This window comes from Leptinotarsa decemlineata, unplaced genomic scaffold (assembly GCF_025532065.1).
Source record: "Leptinotarsa decemlineata unplaced genomic scaffold, Ldec_3_MD MMD2_tig00002974_RagTag_RagTag, whole genome shotgun sequence".
Classification (NCBI taxonomy): Eukaryota; Metazoa; Arthropoda; class Insecta; order Coleoptera; family Chrysomelidae; genus Leptinotarsa; species Leptinotarsa decemlineata.
Window position 1 is genome coordinate 7,311,852 of NW_027412578.1, and position 22,587 is coordinate 7,334,438.

The following is a 22,587-nucleotide window of genomic DNA, read 5'->3' on the forward strand; positions in this document are numbered from 1 at the left end:
TGGAAAAACTAAAAAGCTGTGTATTTCGAAGATGACTCCAGCAAAATATCAAGTGTGCTACATTTCAGAGAAAGTCATTTTTGAGCTCTATTGACACATGCAGGAATATATCTCATTGAAAAAATAGTTTTCCATCGATAACTACTGTTTGGAACCTTTGGTGTAGTAATGAATATTACTGGAGTTTTTTCCCAACACCAAATCGCTATTTTTAACACCTTGACACGTGCTTCGATCACCAAGTGATCATCTTCAAGAGAAAGATTAAGTGATCATCTTCAAGAGGAATCCATCATCTTCAAGAGGAAGATTAATCTTTCACGTGCCAAGGTGTTAAAAATAGCTATTTGGTATTGGAAAAAAACTCCAGTAATATTTATCATTTGAAAACTTTCTCTCACCTTTGTATTTTTGGTAAAAAAGTGCTCTGGAAATGTTCATAGAAACAAGAAATTTTTGACATAAAAAAGTTACAGCAACTTTTCGAAAATGCATATTTTCGAAAAAGATGCCGTAACTCAGAAACGATGATAGATATCGATATGCGGTTTTTATCAGACACAGACCCTCAGACACAGCTATCAGTTTTCATCTATCAAGTTTGAAAACAGGAGTTTCCTTTTCAAAGTGTCCAATTTGGCCCCCCAACTAACTATTTCGCCAGACAAAACCGTCATCAACCAGAGTAACGCATTAACAAAGCGCCGTTAGTGCTATCCCACTTACCGTCGACATTGAGCATGATGGCCAGATTAATTTTCGGCTCCGTGTTCACCTGGCACTCGTAGACGCCTCCGTCGCGTTTCTGGACATACTCGATGCGGAGGTCCCAGTCGTCGCTGTGCTCTGGATGTCGAACGCTGAACCGGCCGTCCCCCGTGTACGTGTGGATCCCGGAGGTGAGGATGTGCAGGTCTCGCTTTCGCATCCAGGAAACCTGTAACGAAGTGTCGAGTCAGTGGTGTAGCTCAGAAACGAAGTATCTTCATTCATGTAATCACAACTGATGTTATTCCTGCTGGAAATGGATTTTTGAGAGACTGTCGAAAAAACTAAAATTTGACAGGAACTTTTCAGAGTAGCTCACAAACGTCGTGTCCAGAAGTTGACGTCATCATTCACAAGTGATAGAACTGAAACTGTGAATCATCTAAAGGAAAAATTTCTTCGGGCAAGGCTTCCCTCACAGTATCTTTATGGACTGACACCTATCAGAAAACAAATACTCCCCTGGCTGATACCACGAAGGGCGTCAGTTCAGGATTCTCCACAGAAGTAATTCCTGCATATGCTGTTGGCGATACAACTGCGGGAATCGACTTTTAATTATCGAAACACATTTGCAGACCAGTTCCGGGCTATTTGGATGGCAAGCAACATATCTGCCGTCGCCCCCTCTACCTGGAGGCGTGGTTCTGACCAACCGCATATCCAAATGGTCCAAATCCTACTATAACCAGAAAAATATAGCTTCAGTAGGTGGCCATACTTGAAGACTGGCTTCAAATCAAAATCGTTCAGGCCATTCTTAGAAAACAAATACCCTCCTGGACGTTGGATTATATCCCAAAGGTGTCAGTGCAGGATTCTTCACAGAAGAACCTGTCTGCAAGAGCGCCTGTTCCAATAAATGGAAATCGATTCAGGCAGTTCCATCGCCGGCACGGCACTGCCACCTGTCAGATATATTCCAACGCCCTTCGTGGTGTTGGCCAAGGGATTAGTTGATTTCTGATAGGTGTCAGTCTATAAACCCACTGTGTAGGTGAGGGAAGGCCTGGATGAATTGTTCCTTAAGATAATTCGAATTGAAGCCAGTCTTTAAGAATGCCCACTCACAATAGGTGAAAACTGAAACTGCGTTTAGTTTTGTGCCAGGTGACGGCCAGAAAACGATAGTGGATACTAACAATCGAAACGTCTTGAAGTAGCTTAGCTTGGGATCTTCCAATTTTCAGTTCGTTTCAGATCGTTCAATTTTCATTTTCTTGCTTGATTTTCATTTTATTGTAAATCAATTTCAGATTTTCTTTCGCCAAATATGATTGTTATTTTCAGCTATTCATATTGATAATGTTTTTATTTGTTCTTTTAAGGATTTCAAATCAAATTATATCATATTATATCGGACGAATGAACTTCAAGAATCCCATAGCAATATTCATCATGATAATCAATAGGAAAGCAGTTATTTTTCGATATAAATTTGCCAGACGATACTGTGTGGACACTTCGGGAGAGGTAGATGCATCCATCCGTCAATGAAAATATTTATTTTCTAGTGCATATGCATCTATCCTATGTGTAGAATTTTATTAGTTCAGACTTTCATTGTCTGATATTATGTAAAATGATTAGTAATCCCTGAAAAACCTAATAAAAAAGAACAATTGAAGATGAATAGCTGAAAATAACAATTATATTAGGTAAAAAAACCTGAAATGAAATGATGGTGAAATGAAATACAATTAAAAAAAAAGAACAGATGAACAAAATATCAAAATAGAATGAAACGTTAAGCCAAGCCAAGTTACTTCACTTGGCTTGGAATTTTTTGTTCATATTTTCTATTTTTTCACTTGTATTCCATTCCACTATCATTTCATTTAACGTTTTTTTGCTTAATATAATTGTTATTTTCGGCTATTCATCTTTGAATTTTTTTTTTTAGTTTTTCATGGATTTCAAATCATTTAATATAATATCAAACAATGGAAGTCCGAACTGATGAAAATCATCATGAAACATTGTCAATCACCTTCAAACTATCCTATATTCAGTTATCTACAGCAATACCAATCCTCAAACCAATACCGGGTGATATCAAAATATACTATACAAAATGTTTACTGATATTTTTTCTTATTGTAGCCAAAGAAGTTACTGATCTGTATCATTCATCAAATTTACCTAAAACCACAATCTCATTCAGTCGCTGAACTTGTCGGAACTCATACACATTTCTATGTTCCTAAACAACTAGCATTCGAGATGCATCTTGAAGTGATTTGGATGCATATTGAAGGCACTTCTGTCCAATTCAAAGTACCTTGAATAATTTAACGTAATAAGCGCTTCAATCCATTGAACCTATAACGGATATTACCTGGGGAAAACAACTCTATTGTTGAGAGTTTGCGCTACATTGTACTAATGAAATCTGTCGGCAATCTGATAACCAATAGGAAATAAAACAATGAAGCATCTGGATTGTTGGGGGTTCACCAGAATACTTGAAGCTTCTATGTTACGTATAACTGATTCAAGAATGTAGAATAAAACCTTTGTTCAGCAGACATCGCTGAGATCATCACTATGGAATTTGATATAATCATTAAATTTTGAATATGTAATAGAATACTGACGGAAACGAAATTGAGAGACATAAAAAACCACTACAGCTCTAGTAATTAGGCCAATCTTTCAGATGAACTGGTTATCTGCATATATTGCGGGAAATATATTCGTCCAACCTCTCACAAACAAGTCCAATGAAGTTTAGTTAGAATATTTTGGGGTGAAACAAAACAGAATATTGAAAGCTGATTTGTTTTTTGTCAATAAGGTTCATAGATCGAAATTGACAGTTTAGTATGTGACAGAAATATACGTGTATCTGTTTTTTTTCTCACCATAGGTAGCAGCGTCCCCAGACCATTTTTGTTTCCGTCAGTGCCGCTAGTGCAGCCTGGCTATCTGTGGGAACATTGATCCCCTCATTTTGTTAAGGTCTCTGATCAATATCGGCCAGGCTATCTGTGGAAATATTGATTCATTCATTCTGTTGAGCTCTCTTATCAATCTTTCTTGCGCTTTACAAGATGGCACACATTTCAGACCAGAAGATTGATGTGAACTGACCAAGCTGGTAACTTAAAATGTGATATCTCTTCTGAGACTAACCGCGTAGTTTTTCATTCTGATTCAGGTCACTCCTGTATTCCCAATGACCAAAAGTATGAAGCAGGGAGATTCGAAAGTGCCATCAAAGCATTCTTGAACACTGCGAATTTTTGCACCACCGCCCCCCTTTTCCCTCTTCCTAGATTTTTTATATCATATATATCGCAGTGGACACTTCGGTAATATTTCCCTCTTCCTCTAGACTTGAAATCTGTACCAGTACCTTTTTGCAGCCAGTGAGTTGGGCTATCTATCGGGGGCGACCCTAGGTGGTGGATAGGGTAACGGCCAGGGGACTGGGAGCCCTGTTCGGGAAGCCAATGTGGCCTTCCGGACGGGGGGCGGACTACTGGTTAGTGCCAGAAATAAGTAGGGTGAAGGGAACCAAAACTCCCCAAAAGTCTTTGCGAAACATGCCACCGTGGGCCAGCCTACCCAAACTTAGGTGTAAGAAATCGTGTCGACAGCTGAATGACCGCAGGGTGATATGCGGTTACGGATGATCCTCTTGGGGAACCGGGCGGAACCTCATTGTAATATCAGCCTTCCTCTGGTAATGTGGAGCTCTGCCAAAGTGACCAACTCTTCCTCTGCTACTCGTGAGAACACACATGGATGAAAACAATACAAAAACAGACACAGAAAAAACAAAACCCAATCCCGAGGCAGGACAGAAATGCTCACTTCAATCTACGGCGATAGCGGGGATGAACACGAATGTCTACCACAATTTACCGCTCGGAATGAGGCTGGACATGGCAGATCACCTCGTGATATGATACAAAGGTCAAGGCGAAAGCGCATTTGCGGCACCGAGGCCAAAAGGAGGAAGAGGGCGATAGAGGCAGGAGTGGCAGCAACTAAAAGTGCACCCTCCTCCTCCCCCACTCTACCTGCAACAGCAAAGGCACTTCCTACGATGGGCGCCAAGAGCTCCGCCTTGAATATAGGCAAGGAACCGGCTGCCCTTGCAGGAAAGCGCCCTTACTTGAGCACCTGCACGGAAGGTGAAAGAAGCCGCGCAACGAGAGTAATGTCGCTGCACCTTCCAAAACCTTCAAGAAGGCCGCCGTGAGACCCCTCTAGGTTGCCGAAGAGAGTGTGTGTTCGGCGAGCCTTGGCGTTCACCTGCCGATATGAAGGAGATGTCTCCTAGTGGCCTGTCCGCCTTCCTGGAAAGGACAGAATGAACGATGACGTAGAAGGACAATTTCTCGAGAGGATGTACAGTGGGACACATGTGGCCTAAGTGCTGTGGGTCTACACTCACCCTTTCTACTCTACAGATACAGATTCCTCTTTTGCAGTAGTTCGAACTGCAAATATTCATCTTCTTTGTATTTTGAATGTTAAATGTCCGCTATGCAATTGCAATTCATTCACCCAACTCTTTCGTTATAATCGTGTCACGTTACCAGAAAATGTGACTTCGTTGCTAATAATACAACTATAGAGTACAATAAACGTTTCCATGAAACGTATCAGCAGTGTAGATAAAATTAAAATTGGATGATTTAATTTCGAATAATATTTTGGCAGTGTGGTTTACTCAGTATCAATAAATATATAGAGACATTTTTGATGTCAGCTCGGCGATGAAAATGATTGATAATTTTGAACATCATCTATGACACACAATTAATAAACCATTTAGGACCAAATTGAATTAAGTTTCACCCGTGTAATGACATCCAAACCATTCATGTAATTTTGTAGCCATTTCGTCCCGACTTTGATGTATTTATGTAATAAACTGCCATAATTTAACTCGATATTAAATTATTATGTATGCATAATCTTTCATGAACGATTGTTGGCGTGACTGTATTCGCTACATGCAATTCAGTTTTTTCATACCCTGATGCATGAGAATAAAAAAAGTTTGTGACCGTTGATTCATATGAATTATGTCCAATACGTGATAGAATTCAAAGGTTTATAGAAATTCAAGCTTTCGCAGCCAACAAACCTATTTGAAGAACCTACGCATCGATCAAACTTATGTTTAGTAACAGGTACTGCCTATCGATAGAATTGAAAAAAATGTTGTGAGAGAGATCAGTGTTAGCACAATTGAATTCTCCAGATACTCTGTCTGAGTAATATCTACCATTTGATAGGTAAAAGTTTGTCCAGATAAGAAGAGCAGAAAATTCTTTCTGATATCTTAATACAGAGACCATTTAGTCTGGGTCACAACTTCTGTTTGTTTGGAACTTCTGTCCAAGGGCACCGAAAATTATGATCCAGAGTTCATTGATTCAGAATGACCTCTAGCAACTTTTTGATACATTTCAAAAGGGGCTAGAATAACTTGAAAAAGTTATAAACAATTTAGTAAAAAAGTTGGGTTTGATTTTTCGCAAATATGTCGGAAAATTTCGAAGATATCCAAAATTTGAAAAATCATCCTTAGGGAAGAGAAAAACGTCCCATCTCCTGGAACTCTATCACCAATAATTATAATTTCATTCAAGGGGCGAAAGAAAATAGCGCAAATAAAATAATGATAAAAAAGCTTTTAAAACAAGCTTTCATTTAGGTGCCCTTAAAAGATCAAAATATAAAAATTTTGAATTGCATTAACCACATTCATTTATGACTTTACATAATTGAAATTATAATAAAAGCTTGTCGCGATAATTTCAATAAGTAATTGAAATTTTGTAATTAGGTAGGCACCTACTAAATTCATAAGTAATGTTTGTAATTGAATAAAAGTGCCGTGAATGCTCAAATTGTAGAACTTTAACCTTGTTTTTTGCACACATAAGAATAATAGGGTTTGACATTCATTGCAGTACCTAGTTGATTTGTCAGAATATTTTCTAATTCAAATTTCATCTGACTGAATATGTAAAGATCTCTTCTAGGCATCGCGACAAGCTTTTATTATAATTTCGATTCTGTAAAGTCATAAATGAATGTGGTTAATGTGATTTAAAATTTTTAGATTTTGATCTTTTTAGGGCACTTAAATAAAAGCTTGTTTTAAAAGTTATTAAGCATTATTTTATTTCATATTCTTCAATTTCAATCGTTAGTTATCGATCAATACGAAAGTCCATCTATAAAACGGAGAGTCCTTCAACAGAAAAACCAATGCTAATGACGCCCATCTCACCAAATTACAAAAGTCATGGTATGCCTCTTGTGCCTGTTGCTCACATAGCATTTTTCTACAATGCAAATAAATATGGGTTCTTACACCATTTATTGTCTTCTTTTTAGAGTTGTGAAGTAGGTATTTGAAAGTAAAAGCTTGATTTAATTTTTTTCTAGAAATATATTTTTTTATTGAAGCCAACCCTGGATGTGGCATCTATTTCATGGTGGGCCTACCAACTGCCTATCATAAACAAATGCGTTAACAAAATTTTGTGTCCCTCCTATTCACCGCTGAGGAGATCTCTCGTACGGAGCCGATCCTGGCAGTAGCATCAGGTCACGTTTATGATTAGCATGCATTTCAGGTCAATCGGATACCGAAAAGTGGGCCAAATTAAACTTGCAAAATTGTTAACAAACATACAGGTCAAGTCAAATGAAAGCTTTTAGTTAAAAACGGGCGATTCGCGTCCCCCACGCGCTGACCGATACGGACCTATGGAAAATAAACATTCGTTTAATCCACTGAATATCATTATTGAGAAAAAAAATCACATACCTTCTGGACACTTGAATGAACGAAAATCCTTGGAAAACTGAAAACCTCAAATTTTATTCACTTCTTGGAACTTTTCTTGTAAGCTTTCAAGAAAGTTTCCTGTTGGAAAAATCAAAAAAATTTGATTTTCCACTTCGTTAATAATAATCAGAGACGTTCAAAAGTGAGAAATTCGATCAAAGCAACGACTTTTTTTTTATATTCGAATGATTTTTCATAATTATTAGCTCTATTCGTTCAAAAAATTGTTATGAACAAATATATCTGTTGAAACATATATTTGGGGGATTTTCATCAGTGATAAATATTATGAATTACAAAAACAAAATAGTTTCGGAAAAATATTTTTTTATTGCTCAAAAACGCATTCATTTATTAATACTATGAATATTGAGGAAAGATTTTTTTATTCATTATTTCTGTTTCTCTTTGATATTCTGCAACAAAAACTTTTTTTAATGTATATTTTCTCTATTTATACAATAAACAATTTGTTTTACGTATATTTTTTTTTAATACTACCAAACAAAAACAAAAATAATCATGTCGTGTCACTTTTTGTGTGAAAAAATTATGAAAAAAATTGTGAAAAATAGAGAAAAATTTTTATGCACAAAAAGTGACATATGGTTGTTTTTGTTTTTTTTTGTAGTACCTAAAAAAATATATCGTGAAAATTGATTTGTTTGAAACAAATTTTTAATTGAATGAATAAAGAAAATATAAATTGGAAAAATGTTTTTTTCAGAATAAAAAAGAGAAAAAAAAATATTCAAAAAACAAAGTTCTCAAATATTCATATTTGGTAGCATAAAACAAGTCGATGAACAAATGCATTTTGAAGCAATGAAAAAAAAATTTTTAAAAATGATTATGTTTTTCAAAATCATAATATTCATCACTCATGAGAATTTCCTCAAAAAAATTTCAAATATCATATAAACAATACATTTGTTTATAACAATTTTTTCAACAAATAGAGCTGAAAATTATGAAAATTCATTTCCATGTAACATCACATAAGATTACGAATAGATTTGAACATTGAAAAAAAAAAATTTTCTCCATTGCTTCAATTGAATTTTTCACTTTTTAACGTCTTTGATTAATAATAACAAAGTGGAAAATAAATTTTTTTTAATTTTCACAACGGAAATATTTTTTGAAGGCTTTCCTCCAACGACTGAATGAAATTTGGGGTTTTCAGTTCAAAAATTCTCAGGGTTTTTATGTAAATTTGAAATTTGTAAAATTTTGTGAATTACCTATCGTATATTGTATAAAATAATCAAATTTTTTTAATGGATTTTTGTTGGTTCAAGTGTCTGAAAGGTTTGTGATTTTGTTTACTTAATAATGCTTTTATATAATATATCAAAATAATTTTTATCGTTCAAAGGTCAGTAACGGTCAGCGCATACGGGACGCGCAACGCCCGCTTGTAGCCCTATTTTCGCCTCTGAATTGAAATTATATATGTTGGTGATAGAGTTCCGAGGGAGGAACTTGTTTTTAGTAAATTTCTTCCCCTTCAAGGTTTTTTTTCAAAATTCGTATATCTTCAATATTTTCCGAGATATTTGCAAAAAAACCAAACCGATTTTTTTTACTGGATTATTTATAACTTTTGCAATTTTTTCGAACCCCTCTTGAAATTTTTCGAAAAGTTGCTAGAGGCCTTTCCGAATCGAATGAGCCTTGGATCATAATTTTCCCTGCCCTTGGACAGAAGTTCCAAAAAAAGATTTCGTGACCCAAACTAATTCACATTCATCATTGATACTGTACTTTTATTAATTCATTCATCACAAGATTGAGGATGCAAAACCAAATCAATACTCTCAAATGAACTGCATTCCTCTTTTCATTGGTGTGCTTGAAGTGTCTTCTATTTCAGTGTAACTGAGTTGGTCTACAGTGTTGAGAAGGAGTATAGTATTTCTTGAAACTTCTGTAGATGGCGTCAAAATAGGAGCTTTCAATTTGGTAACCCATTTCAGCACTTATGACTGAATTTCTATAAAAAAATCAAGAATCGACCTGCCCCCACACCTCTACAAATCAAGAGCTGGTCATTCCAACTGGACATATGTACCACGTGCTTGCTCAAGATCAAAGAACGAGTGGAGTAACGTTACAATGTGAAGGAGGGTTTCCGATTGATTTGACCCTCTCGTAGAATATTGAAGTGTACATAAAACATCTGAAAAAATCTCAGCAAGCTCCTTTTCTCCCATCTCTATCACCCTGGTGAACGTAAATGCCATGAAATCAACATCCATACCACTTTCCCAAACAATTTTCCCTCTATTTAACGCTCGTTCGGGAATTTCAGTGGCACAATGAAAGACCCATTTGCATGCATGATTAAAAATATCACTGAACTCCCAGAGAGCGGTTCAAAGAACTCAGCCATTGTGAAGTTACGAAGATGTAAATTGGAACATGGAGGGCGTAGGCTGGCGAAATTGGGGTTGTGGAGATCGTCTAGTGAGTTAACAAGCATCCAGATAACTCTGACATCAAGTGTGTCGTGTAAATAGGCAATAGACATGTATGCTAGATGTTGTCTGATTGACTGCTGTTGAGCGTTCAGTTGGGAAAAAAAAATGTACATTTTTCTAAATATTCAATGAAGGCTGATATAGTTTTCGAAACATTTTGATTGATATACTCATAGTACTAATGACAATAAAAATGAGAGCAATTTGAGGAGTCTTCTTAAAGAGCATCAAGGACCTCGCCTGATCTTTGTTTCTCTTATATCGAGTAGGCCAAAATCCGGAACTGAGAGGTACATCAGGGCCTATAAATATGGCATATTCAACACCTTATCGTATTTGAATGATATGAATAGAGATTTCTGACACAAGATGCAAGATTCTGGGCTAGATTTAATGATCTGAAGAGAAAAAAAAAGGTATTCCACACACTATTGACAAGAGACGAAAACAATAAATCAATGTTACGAATTACAATTACAAAAGAGTTAAGTATGGTTATTTGGTTAAATCAAATTCAACAGAATGGAGGTGATGAATTGAATTTGATAATTCATTAGATATTGGAACCTTTGGAATTCAACATTTGCAATACATAAATCAGGTCAGACCTTTCTTCTGTGAAAGACAAGTTTTGAATGTATAATTGAACTCATCTTCAACTGATGTGGTCTTTTAGGCGTGCTTTGAATGATTTCCAAGTTTGACTTATGTGAAACGTCGGACATGAACGAAACGACAATTTTGAAACTCCTTACCATTCAATTATATGACTAGATGCAAGGCTTGCTCAGAGGCGACTGAAAGCGTTGAAGAATGCAAGCCCATGCTAGAGGGTTAGTCGATACATCTTGTAAATGAATGGTTTTCGTAGCACTGAAATGAAAATTGGGTTTCAACCCCATTGAGTCTGTTGTAGGTAGTGTACATGGAAAGTGAAGCCAATAAACTTAGTGGAGGGGTTATTGGGCAAGTTGGAAGCATAACAGCTCAGCGGTAAAAACAAAGATTTTTCAAAATTGATGGTGAGTAGTTTATGATTGAACCAATCTATAAGGTGGCTGAAATCTTCTTCAACGATATGTTTCAAGTTGTCCCAAGAATCTGCGCTATAAAAACCATATGGCCAGCATAGCTGATGATATTTCCACATGTTTGTAAGGTGAGTAAGCTGTTTGTATAAATCACAAAGAGGATTGGCCCTAGAACTGTTCCTTGTATAACTCCGCAGAGTTCCTTCCTTCACTTCTACATCCGTTAATAGTCACGAATTGTTTTCTTGAGTCCAATAAGGCTTCCAACAACTGGGAATGATCGACAGTGTCGAACGCCTTAGCAAGGTCGAGAAACAAACAAAGTGACACCCCTCCTTTATCAAGTGCATTATACATTCGTCTTGTTAGGAAGGAAATAGAATCCTGAATCAATTTATCATTTCGGAAGCCAAATTGTTTGGCAGAAAGAGTATCACTTTGCGCGAAGTAACAGTCAAGTCTCGTTTTCAATATTTTTCTAATATCTTAGCAAAATTTGATATCAATGATATTGGTCTATAATTTGATGGAACATTTTTGTCTCCCTTTTTATGAATTGGCTGTATACTAGCAATTTTGAATTGTGACGGACCCACTTCTTCTATTATTATTTTGTTTATCAGATGACATAGGAGTGGAGCTATTTCTTTTGCGATCTTTTGCAATGTCTCTGCATTTATTAAACCTATTCCGGGTGATTTATGAGGTTCCAGGGAGTGAATTATATTGCAAGTCTCTATGGGATCTATTGGTTTCAGGAATATAGAGCCTCTTGTGGGAGAACTGGAAGGGCCTGGAGAAAGAGGTTTGATTATTTTGCCAGCGAGTTTTGGACCAATATTTGTAAAAAAATCATTGAATATATCAGGTGATTTAAAAAAGCAAAAGTGATGCATATACGATCATGATTTGAGAAGCAGTAAATCAAAATGACAAACTGACCTGTTTTGGAATTTTCTATAATATCATTGATTCAGCGAATAATGAATACATGCGCATTATTTCTATCGTGATGGTGTTAAAAGAGTTCATTGCTTCCACTTGTTGCTTTTTTCAAATGAACTAAGATTCTGCATCTTCCTATCATTCATTTCATTCTTCCTCTTCATAGAGAATGAATTGTTCTTATACATATCAAATGATTATGTTCTGTTTTCTGTTTTTTTTTCGTTAATCTGCTGTCGCCCCCATAGGAACGACAACTCTCAGAATTTGATAAACTTGTGCGAGCTAAGGACTAACAAGGTCTTATCTTTCAACGTGTGATTTCTAACACCGTTGCAGAATCATCCCAGGCGGGAATCGAACCCACAGCCTTCCGCTCGTGAGTCGGGCGCACTACCACTGCGCCAATTCCACAACATTATTCATGCATTACGAGTATAGTTCAAACGTTTTGCATAATTCGGATTGATCTCTCAAAATACTCTCATTTAATTCAATACGGTTTCCGACAAGTAAGTAATTATTTTACGAGCTCAATCTAGCGAATAGAATTGAATTACTAGTTGAAAACTCTGCTAACACCGCAATGATAACTAGATTCGGTCGATTTTGTTAATGCAACCAAGATGAGTTTAGCCATAATTGATTTGGGACTGATTTCGCGGTTGACTGACTACCCGGAAACTTTCACATTTTCCAATATCCTCGTCATTTTGAACTTTTCACCAGAGGTGGAGTATTTTCTGCATGGATATTTTCAATATAATTCACATTAATTTGAATAGAACTGGCCAATACTTGATGAAAATCCATATTAAAACTCATGAATACAGTTTATTGTATGATTTTCACTATAATTTTTTTAACAAAAACCGCAACTATCAGTTCCAACCCTCATTGAATTATTGTTCTACAATTTCGGCTTTCAATATGTTCAAATTCATTTCAGTTGAATGGGTATGGTAGGAATGATACTTCACAATTCACACAACATTCAATGCTAACAGCTGTTTCGATACACTGTGTCACCTTCAGAGCGAGTTATAAACTTGCTCGCTCAGTAAAATTTCCCTTCAATTAGGTCTTTCCTGAATCCAGATGGAATACAATTTGTCGTCATTATGCAGGTAGACGGTCATATGATCCAAATTGTTATCATATGAAGAACATGACCCTCGAAATATACAACACTCTACCGAAATCCTGCTATGATGGAAGAATCCGCTTCATATCGAATCACACAAACTTTATAAACATTTTAGTATCTTCAACCTCACATCCTTGTTGTAATATGCATTAAGTTTATAGTCTGGTGCAAAGATCGGTTCACCCTAAACATTATACACACTTGTGCCCCAAACTTCCGAGATTTTAGCATACGCATTATTGAACAGATCGGAACTGCACCCATCTGCTCCATCATATAGGAAACTCTCAGACGTATTCCCTTTGATTTCAAATCGCTGGTGTCTCAGTTTTACCTATACTGGATTTGAGTGAGTGTGTGAAGCGACAAACTTGAATGTAATTGAAAAGGGTAGATTGAAACGCTCCTCAGTAGAAATGACATAATTGTAGAAGTGCTATTCAAGAAGTATGGGAAATATGTAACAGTGCGGATTTACTCTCAACTCTAGAACGGGACAGGGTATTGTTGTAAATATAGTTTTCTCTTAGTTATCATACTGTAGTCGTGATGGCTCTCCTTGTTCATCTTTCACTGCCTGAACCACTGTGCATGCTGTTTTTTGGCGAGTGAATTGGCTTGGTATGTGGGGGTTGAGCAAACTGGCCATCGGATGCCTGCTTCCACGTAGCCCCGCTGGATACGGGTATTACAGAATCACTTGTGGTTATTTTATTCCCTAACTGAATGGCATGCCAACGATGGCCTAATCCTGAAGTGTGTGTATCGTTGCCGAGAGGATGAATAACACTGAGCCTATCAGCTGTCTCTACGGAACCTTCGAAACACCGAACGCCCTCTTGTCGTAGTATCGCTTTGTCACGGTAATGCGGGCCTCTGCCGTGATTGAACTTCTTTTCCTGGCCACTAGTGGGACTTTTATGGACAAAATCAACTTTAAAAATTCTTTCTGACGCTGAGTCTACAGAGGAGATGGATGACGAGCTTAAGACTCCAACTGACCTTCCTGTAAATTTATATCAGGAGCGAGAGCTTCTTAACTCTCCAACTCCTGATCCAACAACTGAACCTAAGAAAAGGTTTGCTGGAACAGCCAGAAAACGACTGAGTGGTCTCCTCGAAGGCGTGGTACCTGATGAAACTGCCTTGCACCAAATTCTTGAGCGGCCAACGCAGAATCTGTCTGAGGTGGAGGAACAAACCCCTCATGAGCAGGTTAGCAAACGTTTACGCTCAAGTGACGATCCATCAAAACTAAAGAGGAAAAGCTCTGTACGGTTGAATCTATGACAGGGGTCTCTAAACTTTGAAGCCTTCGGGCCATAATGATTTTTTCAGTTTGTTCCAAGGACCAATTTCTGCCCTTAACTATATTTCTAAGCAAACTTACGCTTTTTTGCATTTCAATTATTATTGTGTACTGTGACACTTATCGACATCTAGTGGCGAGTAGTGGTACTATGTACTATCTTTATCAGCTACCCGCTAGGTGGCATTAGGCGTAATTAAATATTTGGTATTACCGTGTTGGTTCGAGAAAGTTCTGGTTCTAGCTAGTGTATTCCGATCACCTCGAGATGACAGTAATAATTGCATATAAAAAGGCTAACGGCGCAACTGCGAGTTAGTCTGCGTAGAAAAGGCGAAGGAAGCTAAACTATCTATTGTGAAATAAAGTAACACTCTTCAATAGAAATATTTTGATTTGACTTATTGTTTCTATGTGTGATTTGTTAGTATGGAAAAGAAGCGAAAAATAGACAGTGAATGCAGAACGTTCCAAGAAAAATGGAAATTTCAGTATTTTGTGATTAATAGTGATTAGTCCAGTAATAAGGCGCTATGTTTAATTTGTAATGAAACCATAGCTGTTCTCAAAGACTATAACATTAAACGACACTATGAATCGAAACATCTTCAAAGTTACTCCAAGTATACAGGAAGTTGGCGGAAGGAAAAATTTGAAGCTTTGAAACGAGGACTCAAATCGCAGCAATCTTTGTTTACCAAAGCGAATACTGAACATGAGTCTGCAACTCGCGCCAGCTTTCGTGTGGCTCTTGAAATCGGAAAACGTGGCAAACCATTCACCGATGGAGAAATGATAAAAGAATGCTTGATTGCAGTAGCCGAAAAAATATGCCCCGAAAAGGTGAAATTATTTGAAAGTGTCAGTTTGTCAGCAAACACCGTCGCTCGGAGGGTGCAAGACATCGCAGAAAATATATCATCTCAACTGTCTGACAAAAATGGACATCTTGAGTGGTTTTCTCTAGCATTTGATGAGTCAACGGATGTGTCAGATACTGCTCAGGTGTTGATTTTCAATCGCGGAGTAGATAAAAGCTATGAAGTGTGTGAAGAAGTTCTTGATATTGATAGTATACACGGCACGACAACTGGAGCCGATATTTTCAAGGGAGTTGAAAATGCCATTAATAAAAGGAACCTTCGATGAAGAAATTTGAAATCTATAACAACTGATGGAGGCAAAAATATGTATGGTAAAAATAAAGAAGTGCTTGCACTTGTGTCAAAGGCTGTAGAAGATGATGGTGGTTCAAAACCATCAGTCTTGCATTGTATCATTCATCAACAGTCCTTGTGCGGAAAATGTTTGGATATGTCCGAAGTTCTAAAACCACTCATATCAGTTGTTAACTTCATCAGATCCACTGGGCTGAATCACCAACAATTCCGCTAGTTCATTCAACAGATTGGAGAAAATGATTTACCATATCATACTGCCGTACGCTGGCTCAGTTGCCGAAAAGTCCTTAAGCACTTTTTTGAACTTCCAGCAGAGATCGAAATTTTTTTAAATGAGAGCCAGCGCCCTCTTGCCGATTTAGAAAATAGTGAATGGATGTGGAATTTAACCTTCTATGTCGATTTGACAAATCATATGAACGAACCGAATTAAAGATTGCAAAGAGAAAAACAGCTTCTCCCTGATTTATACACCAATATCAAGTCCTTCAGGTAGAAAATAATACTATTTCAATCGCAATTACGTAAAAAATGTTTCGCACATTTTGAAACATGTGAAATATTCAGCCATACTACAGAGACTGAATTTCCCGTCAATTTTGCAATCCAAACTTTGAAGATAAACTTTGATACTCGTTTTTCAGATTTTGATGTCATTGCGAATGAAATTAAGCTTTTTCAAAATCCTTCCGATTCTGACATTGAAACCCTGGCTCCGGAAGTCCAAATGGTAATTATTGATTTACGGTGCAGTGATATGCTTAAGAAAAAATATCAAAATTCATCTTTGTTGGAATTTTATAAGAGTCTTCCATTGGAACAATTTGATGATTTGCATGAATTTGCTCGTGGGTTGTTTTCTGTTTTTAGTACTACTTACTTGTGTGAGAAAACGTTTTTCAAGATGAAGTACACAAAGAATGTTTACAGATCTCCTTCAACCGATGACCATCTTAAATCGCTTTCGATAATTGGTACAAGTAAAATTTATTCACAACTACAAAGTATTGTCGGTGGAAAATCACAATTACATAAATCTCATTAGTGTTTTTGTTTTACTGTGATTCATTTCAATTATTTGTTAGTTATCAATGTGCTTAAATTCAGATACCTAAGTTAAGTTTTCTTTGTCATTATTTCTGTCGTTAATTTTTACCTTGCAAGTGAATGAAACCGAGTAATTATCATTCCGTGTTTTCTTCTTCAACTTATCAGAGCAATAGTAACAATAATTAGGTAATCATTGGCTGTCGCGGGCCAGATTGATGACAGTAAATCATTGGCTGTCGCGGGCCGGATTGATGACACTGGCGGGCCGAATTTGTCCCGCGGGCCGTAGTTTGGAGACCCCTGATCTATGGCATCGTCAGATGTAACTGACGTGCAAGAACCCCTCATATCGGATGGTTGTCGCGGGTATCGAAGTGGGAATCTTGCACCTTGACTATCCGACTACTTCATTAACGATGAAACAGCAGAGCATACACTTTGTGCCTGCCCCGCTGAAGAGTACGGCAGAGCCGTGGGATGGTAAGAGTACGGCAGAGCCGTACCACTCACCATACACCATACAAACTAATCGGCCACTCACCATACAAACTAATCGGCTTCGTTAAGAAGTTGGGTTTATTTGGTCTAGTGTGAATATGTGTGAGCCACAATAAACTCTCGCGGAGTGCGGTGGAGGGTAGAATAAACCCACTCACTTTGGACATAACCTAACCTAATCTAATCGTATTGCAGAAATTATTTTCAATTTTTCCAAAGAATAGTGGTTCAACTTATTCAAACAAACGCCAAAATAATAAGAGTCATCTAATCGAAATCCTTTGGTTAACAAACTCGAAACCAAGCATACTTCTTTTAAGAAAACTATGGAAAGTTGGAAAGATGATTTGAAGATTGCTCGAGAGAAGATCGCGAGGAATGAAGAGAAAATGGCGAAGTTAGGTCGTGTTGAGAATGTAAGTAACGATTTATTGTTCCGCATAAACCTGATATTTGCTTCATTTTTCGAAAACTTTCCGAATGAGACGTTAGACAGTTGGGTTGGCGTGAGTGAATTGTTCCATACCTAAGAAGCCGACCGACTATCCTTGCAACGGTGCGACGTACCGTTGCACCATGATCGACCTAGTACCTAAAAAAAATGTTCGGGATCTGGGCGACCTGATCACCGTGAACGAAATGATCTCCAACCATTGTCCGGTGCTCTTTAGTCTAACCAGAGCTAGACCAAATAATAAAAGCATATACACGGTGTAACTAAATAAGTGTAAAACATTTAACGAGGTGATTCCTCATGAAAAAAAAGATAGGATCTTCCATATAAAGAAGTTTCATTGGAGCATCCCTTGTAAGATACAGCACCTTAAAGGCGGTACATAAAATTTGTTTAACAATTTTTTTCACAAGCACTAAAGAAGTTACAATATTGAAATTGACCTGACGTTTTATACTACCAAAAGGACACTTAGCCAGTAATTTATTTGGTTGACTCCATGGTTGTAAGGGGTGGAAAACGCAACCCCTCAAATTTATTTCCCATGTAACTTTTTATCTTATTATTTGTTCACCATTTAAAAATTCACTTCCGATAGCCAGTTTCATTCTAAACAAAAAATGTCTCCTGGGTTTTTTGCCCAAAATGAACCAGTTCGTTGCAAAAAATTATTTTACGAACAACTACAGACTTACATCGTCATAAATGTGAAAATACGAAACTTATTTATCTAGTAGGTTGCTATTAGCGATAGTGACAATTGAATTGGTATAACGCTGTCAGTTTGTGAATTTTCGAAATTGAATCAATACTAATTATGTGTTGTTGTTATGTTCCTAATTTGTTATTTTAATAATTCACTTGTTATCAAAATGGTATACACAAATGAGGAAATGGCTGATATGCATTACGTATACCGTCTGTCGCAGGGAAATGGGTTAGAAGCTTCTAGAAGATATGCTGAAATGTATCCTCAAAGGCAGCATCCTCACATAGAATATTTGGTCGACTTCATCAACGATTACAAGAATACGGTTCATTCGACAAAAGAACGCAGGATTGTTGTCGCCATCGAGAAGTACGAACACCGCCGCTTGAGGAAGCAGTACCTAATTCGATTGAAGAACAACCCACTACCAGTACTAGAAAGATTGCTTTCCAGCTAAATGTTGATCATATGACGGTTTTTCGAATTTTAAAGGAACAACTTTTATACCCTTAACATCTGCAACGAGTACAGGCACTGTTATCGCGAGACTTTCCGAACCATCTTGAATTTTGCAATTGAATGCTGGAAATGATTAGAAAAAATTGTGGCTTTTTGAAGACGATAGAATTCACAGACGAATGTAGTTTTTCTCGGGACAAGATTATCAATTTTCATAATTACCACATATGGGTTGATGATGTGGGTGGTTGTACGTGAAGGTTGAAGGTGAAAAAAAAAAATCAATCGAGCGCGTCAGATTTTCTAAGGGGGTGTTAAGTGCAACAAAAAAAAGCTCCCATTCAATAATCTGACGATTTCGATCTGACGCAAACTCGCGGTCATCATTATAATGTGCAAAAATAATTTGCCATTTTGAAATACTCAAGGGCGTCAGATCAAGATATATATGGTTCATCTTTTATGTGCTGTCTCATAATCTGACGAGAATCGGGAGGGATTCGCTTAATCTGGCAAAATCAATTTTTTTTAATTTTTTTCAATTCATTAAACCTAATTGATTGAAAAGCTCAGGAAATAGCATGCAAATAAATAAGTGTATGTTTTTTAAGGAGAATACTTGTATTTATAAGGAAATAAAAAAGAAAAATGAAACTTTCTATGTTTTTTACCACTTTTATTTGTAACCAACGTTACTGCAGTTTCGTCCTGTAAGGACATTTTCAAACTTATATATTGTATAAGTTTGAAAACATTATGATTTCCTACCACGTAGTAACGGCTACATCCATCAATTAATTGATTAATTAATCATCTCCATCACGAACAAGTCTCTGTTATCAGCTGTGATGGGGTCATGGCAACCGAATTCAGAGTGGTGGCGGAGTGAGAGAGTAATAGATAGAGAAAAATTGAATAGATAATAGAGGAATAGAAACTCGAAGAGCGAAATATAGGTAACACTCAGCTGCACACATTAACCTTTATCGACGAATTTTTGTTATTTCGGCTTGCGGAAATCGTCAGAATATATATTTTTCGTTATCCTTGAATTATTTTCTTCAGAATAAAAAAAAATTGTTACGCTCGAGAATGTCGAAATAACGTTATTTTTTTACAACTTTACTGCCCTCCCCTTTCTTCACGTCACTCTCAAATTGTCAGATTACTGGAATATACACTTTTCAGCAGGTAATTAACTCACCATACCTTAATCTGACGCTCTCGAGAATTTCTGATGATCAATTATTTTTCACTAATCTGATCCTTTATCCCGCACAGGCGGCCTTATATATGGGGCTCATATTTGTTGAAGATACTTAACAGGGTACAAGGTATCCCCCTGTATATTAATCTGCCGCGCTTTAGTAAATCCCGAAATCCCCCGCGTGGGCTCCCCTGTCACAATCATTGAACTTGTCTCAAATAGACCTTTGACTTTCGTGTAATTGAATATTCATATGAAAGTAGTTTTTTTCAAAACGATCCTTTCTTCCAGTCTGTATGTAAAATAAACTTATGTGCATGGTCTACATATCTCCATAGAATATTTTCATTGTAAGTGATTTACTTCATTCTCTTTGGAAGTTTCTTACATTTTGTATTCGATGATGGAGAAGTAGACAACTATAAAGCGTTTTCCACAAAAGCTCTTCTGTTCTGAAAATTTCCTCTTCGATTCAACTCACTTAGATCTATTGCGACATCATTTATTTCCATTATGATTTCTAAAACTCACTAAATGAAGCTTTCATAGTGAAATGTGAGGTAGCAGCTCATAGTATTATTGAAAAAAATTACCACTTACCTCCATTAGAACTTTATGACAAAAAACGGAATATTTGAATTCTATGTTCAGCTCCGGTATACCACGTAATAAATAATAGTGGTCCGGTAATGAAAGGGGATTACTTCCCAGCCTGAAATATTTTCATTTCATACTTCGCTGTACTTTATATGAAAAGAGCCGCAAATTGCATGAATTAATAACTCATTTCAGTCAGTTGAACACTCATTTGGTGAAGGATGAGGGACTATAATCACATGAAATTGAAATATAAATTTCCAACAACTGATAAAAACTTCATGGGGAAAAACACGTATTTGAACGTGAATATATACTTAGATGAGAATAATAATAATAATATTGAAAATGATAATGCATTTTCTCCATTTGACAACTGACAATTGTTCAGGTTCGTCTAAAAAGGCAAACTGAAAGCAGAATAAAAATAGCTAAACACGAGGACTTGATAAACAAACAGAAAAACTAAGCATGAAAATCGATATTCATAAATAAGTCAGTGTCGGTAAAATTCATCCATGGAAAAGAAACATTTGGTCACCAGAAATTCGTTCTCTCTTCCGGTAGTAAACTAAACAGTCGAAGAACCATAGCTCTACATGAATTATAATGTAATTGTGTTTTATTGAGTGAAATATAAAACTCACTTTGTTGGCGTTTGTCGGATCTATGAAAAGAACTGATTTTAGCGAAATAATAATAGTAATAAATTGGCTTTATTCATTGACATACATTGTTTATAAAGAAGAAGTAGATACAAAAATCGATGAAAGGGCAAAGTTCAACCTAGGGTGTTTCACAACTTAACCTGGGGGATAGCATGTATTATCTGAAAATATAAAAATAATACCTAGTATACATACATTATCAAGCAGGTAGTTCAAAGTGAATATCAAAAATCTATTCAGCTAAAATAAGGTGAAATATATAGCAAAATATACAAAAAAGTGAGACAAAGAGAAAACCATATAGCATATATATATATATATATATATATATATATATATATATATATATCTCGAAAACGGTTCAAAATAGAAATAGTATTTTCTGAACAAAGTTGATCTAAAATTGGATGTAGAGCTCAAAAATGTTGAAATATACAGGGTGTTCCATTTGAAAAAATTGAGTTCCACTCATTTTTTCATGAGATCAAAGTATCTGCATTTTTTGAAGACCCTGTATAAGGCAAATAAAAATATGACTTGCAGTGAAGATCCTCATAGTATCACTCCACTCTATTTCAAATTTGATCGTTTTAGTGCAAGAGAGTTCATTATCAGCATTTATAAAAGTTCATGTTTGGTAAAAAAAATATCGAAATCAATTTATATATTCTAAACGGTAATAGATAGGTATAGGAAAACAGTATATGAATTTGTTGACAAAGTGATAATGAATCATAATATGATATTATATACGGGGTGTTCTATTTGAAAAATCAAAGAAGCCGCTACTTCATAGTAGAAGCGACAACGCCGCTCCGTCTAAAATATTTTAGGCGTGTAGGTCATATTGACTTATGCATCCTGTTGAATTTTAAGGTTGATCCGTTGAATAGTTTGTCAGAAACGGCTAATTAACACTCATCATGAAAAGTCCTGTATAGTTCATAAATATAATTTGGCTATTTGTGAATGAGGTGATTAATGTGCATTGACGAGTAGGAGGGGCTGTCAGTTTTTATCAATCGGTAACCAACCTCTCCTCGAATTTTCTCACACCATAAGAAAGACAAATGCAATTGTTTTGATAATATAATTATATTGTGATAATATAATTTTCAAACCAATATAATCAGAACTCGAAAATAACCAATGATTCCTGAGCTGACCGCTGCAAGATGACCTTTTCGATATACCAGATAAAATACAAATAACTCGCTTTCGAGCATGATAAAATTTCAGAGGTTGATCAATGTATAGA

General features: G+C 36.3%; 1 protein-coding gene across 3 annotated transcripts in view; it reads right to left on the reverse strand.

Moving 5' to 3' along the window:
- Positions 1-22,587, reverse strand: part of LOC111502416 (defective proboscis extension response 7) — a 724,909-nt gene that overhangs the window by 89,612 nt on the left and 612,710 nt on the right. For all 3 annotated transcript variants that reach the window (XM_074177365.1, XM_074177364.1, XM_074177366.1), the window contains one exon: positions 727-937. In XM_074177365.1, the coding sequence (XP_074033466.1) occupies positions 727-937 (211 nt within the window). The remainder of the gene's footprint in view (positions 1-726; positions 938-22,587) is intronic.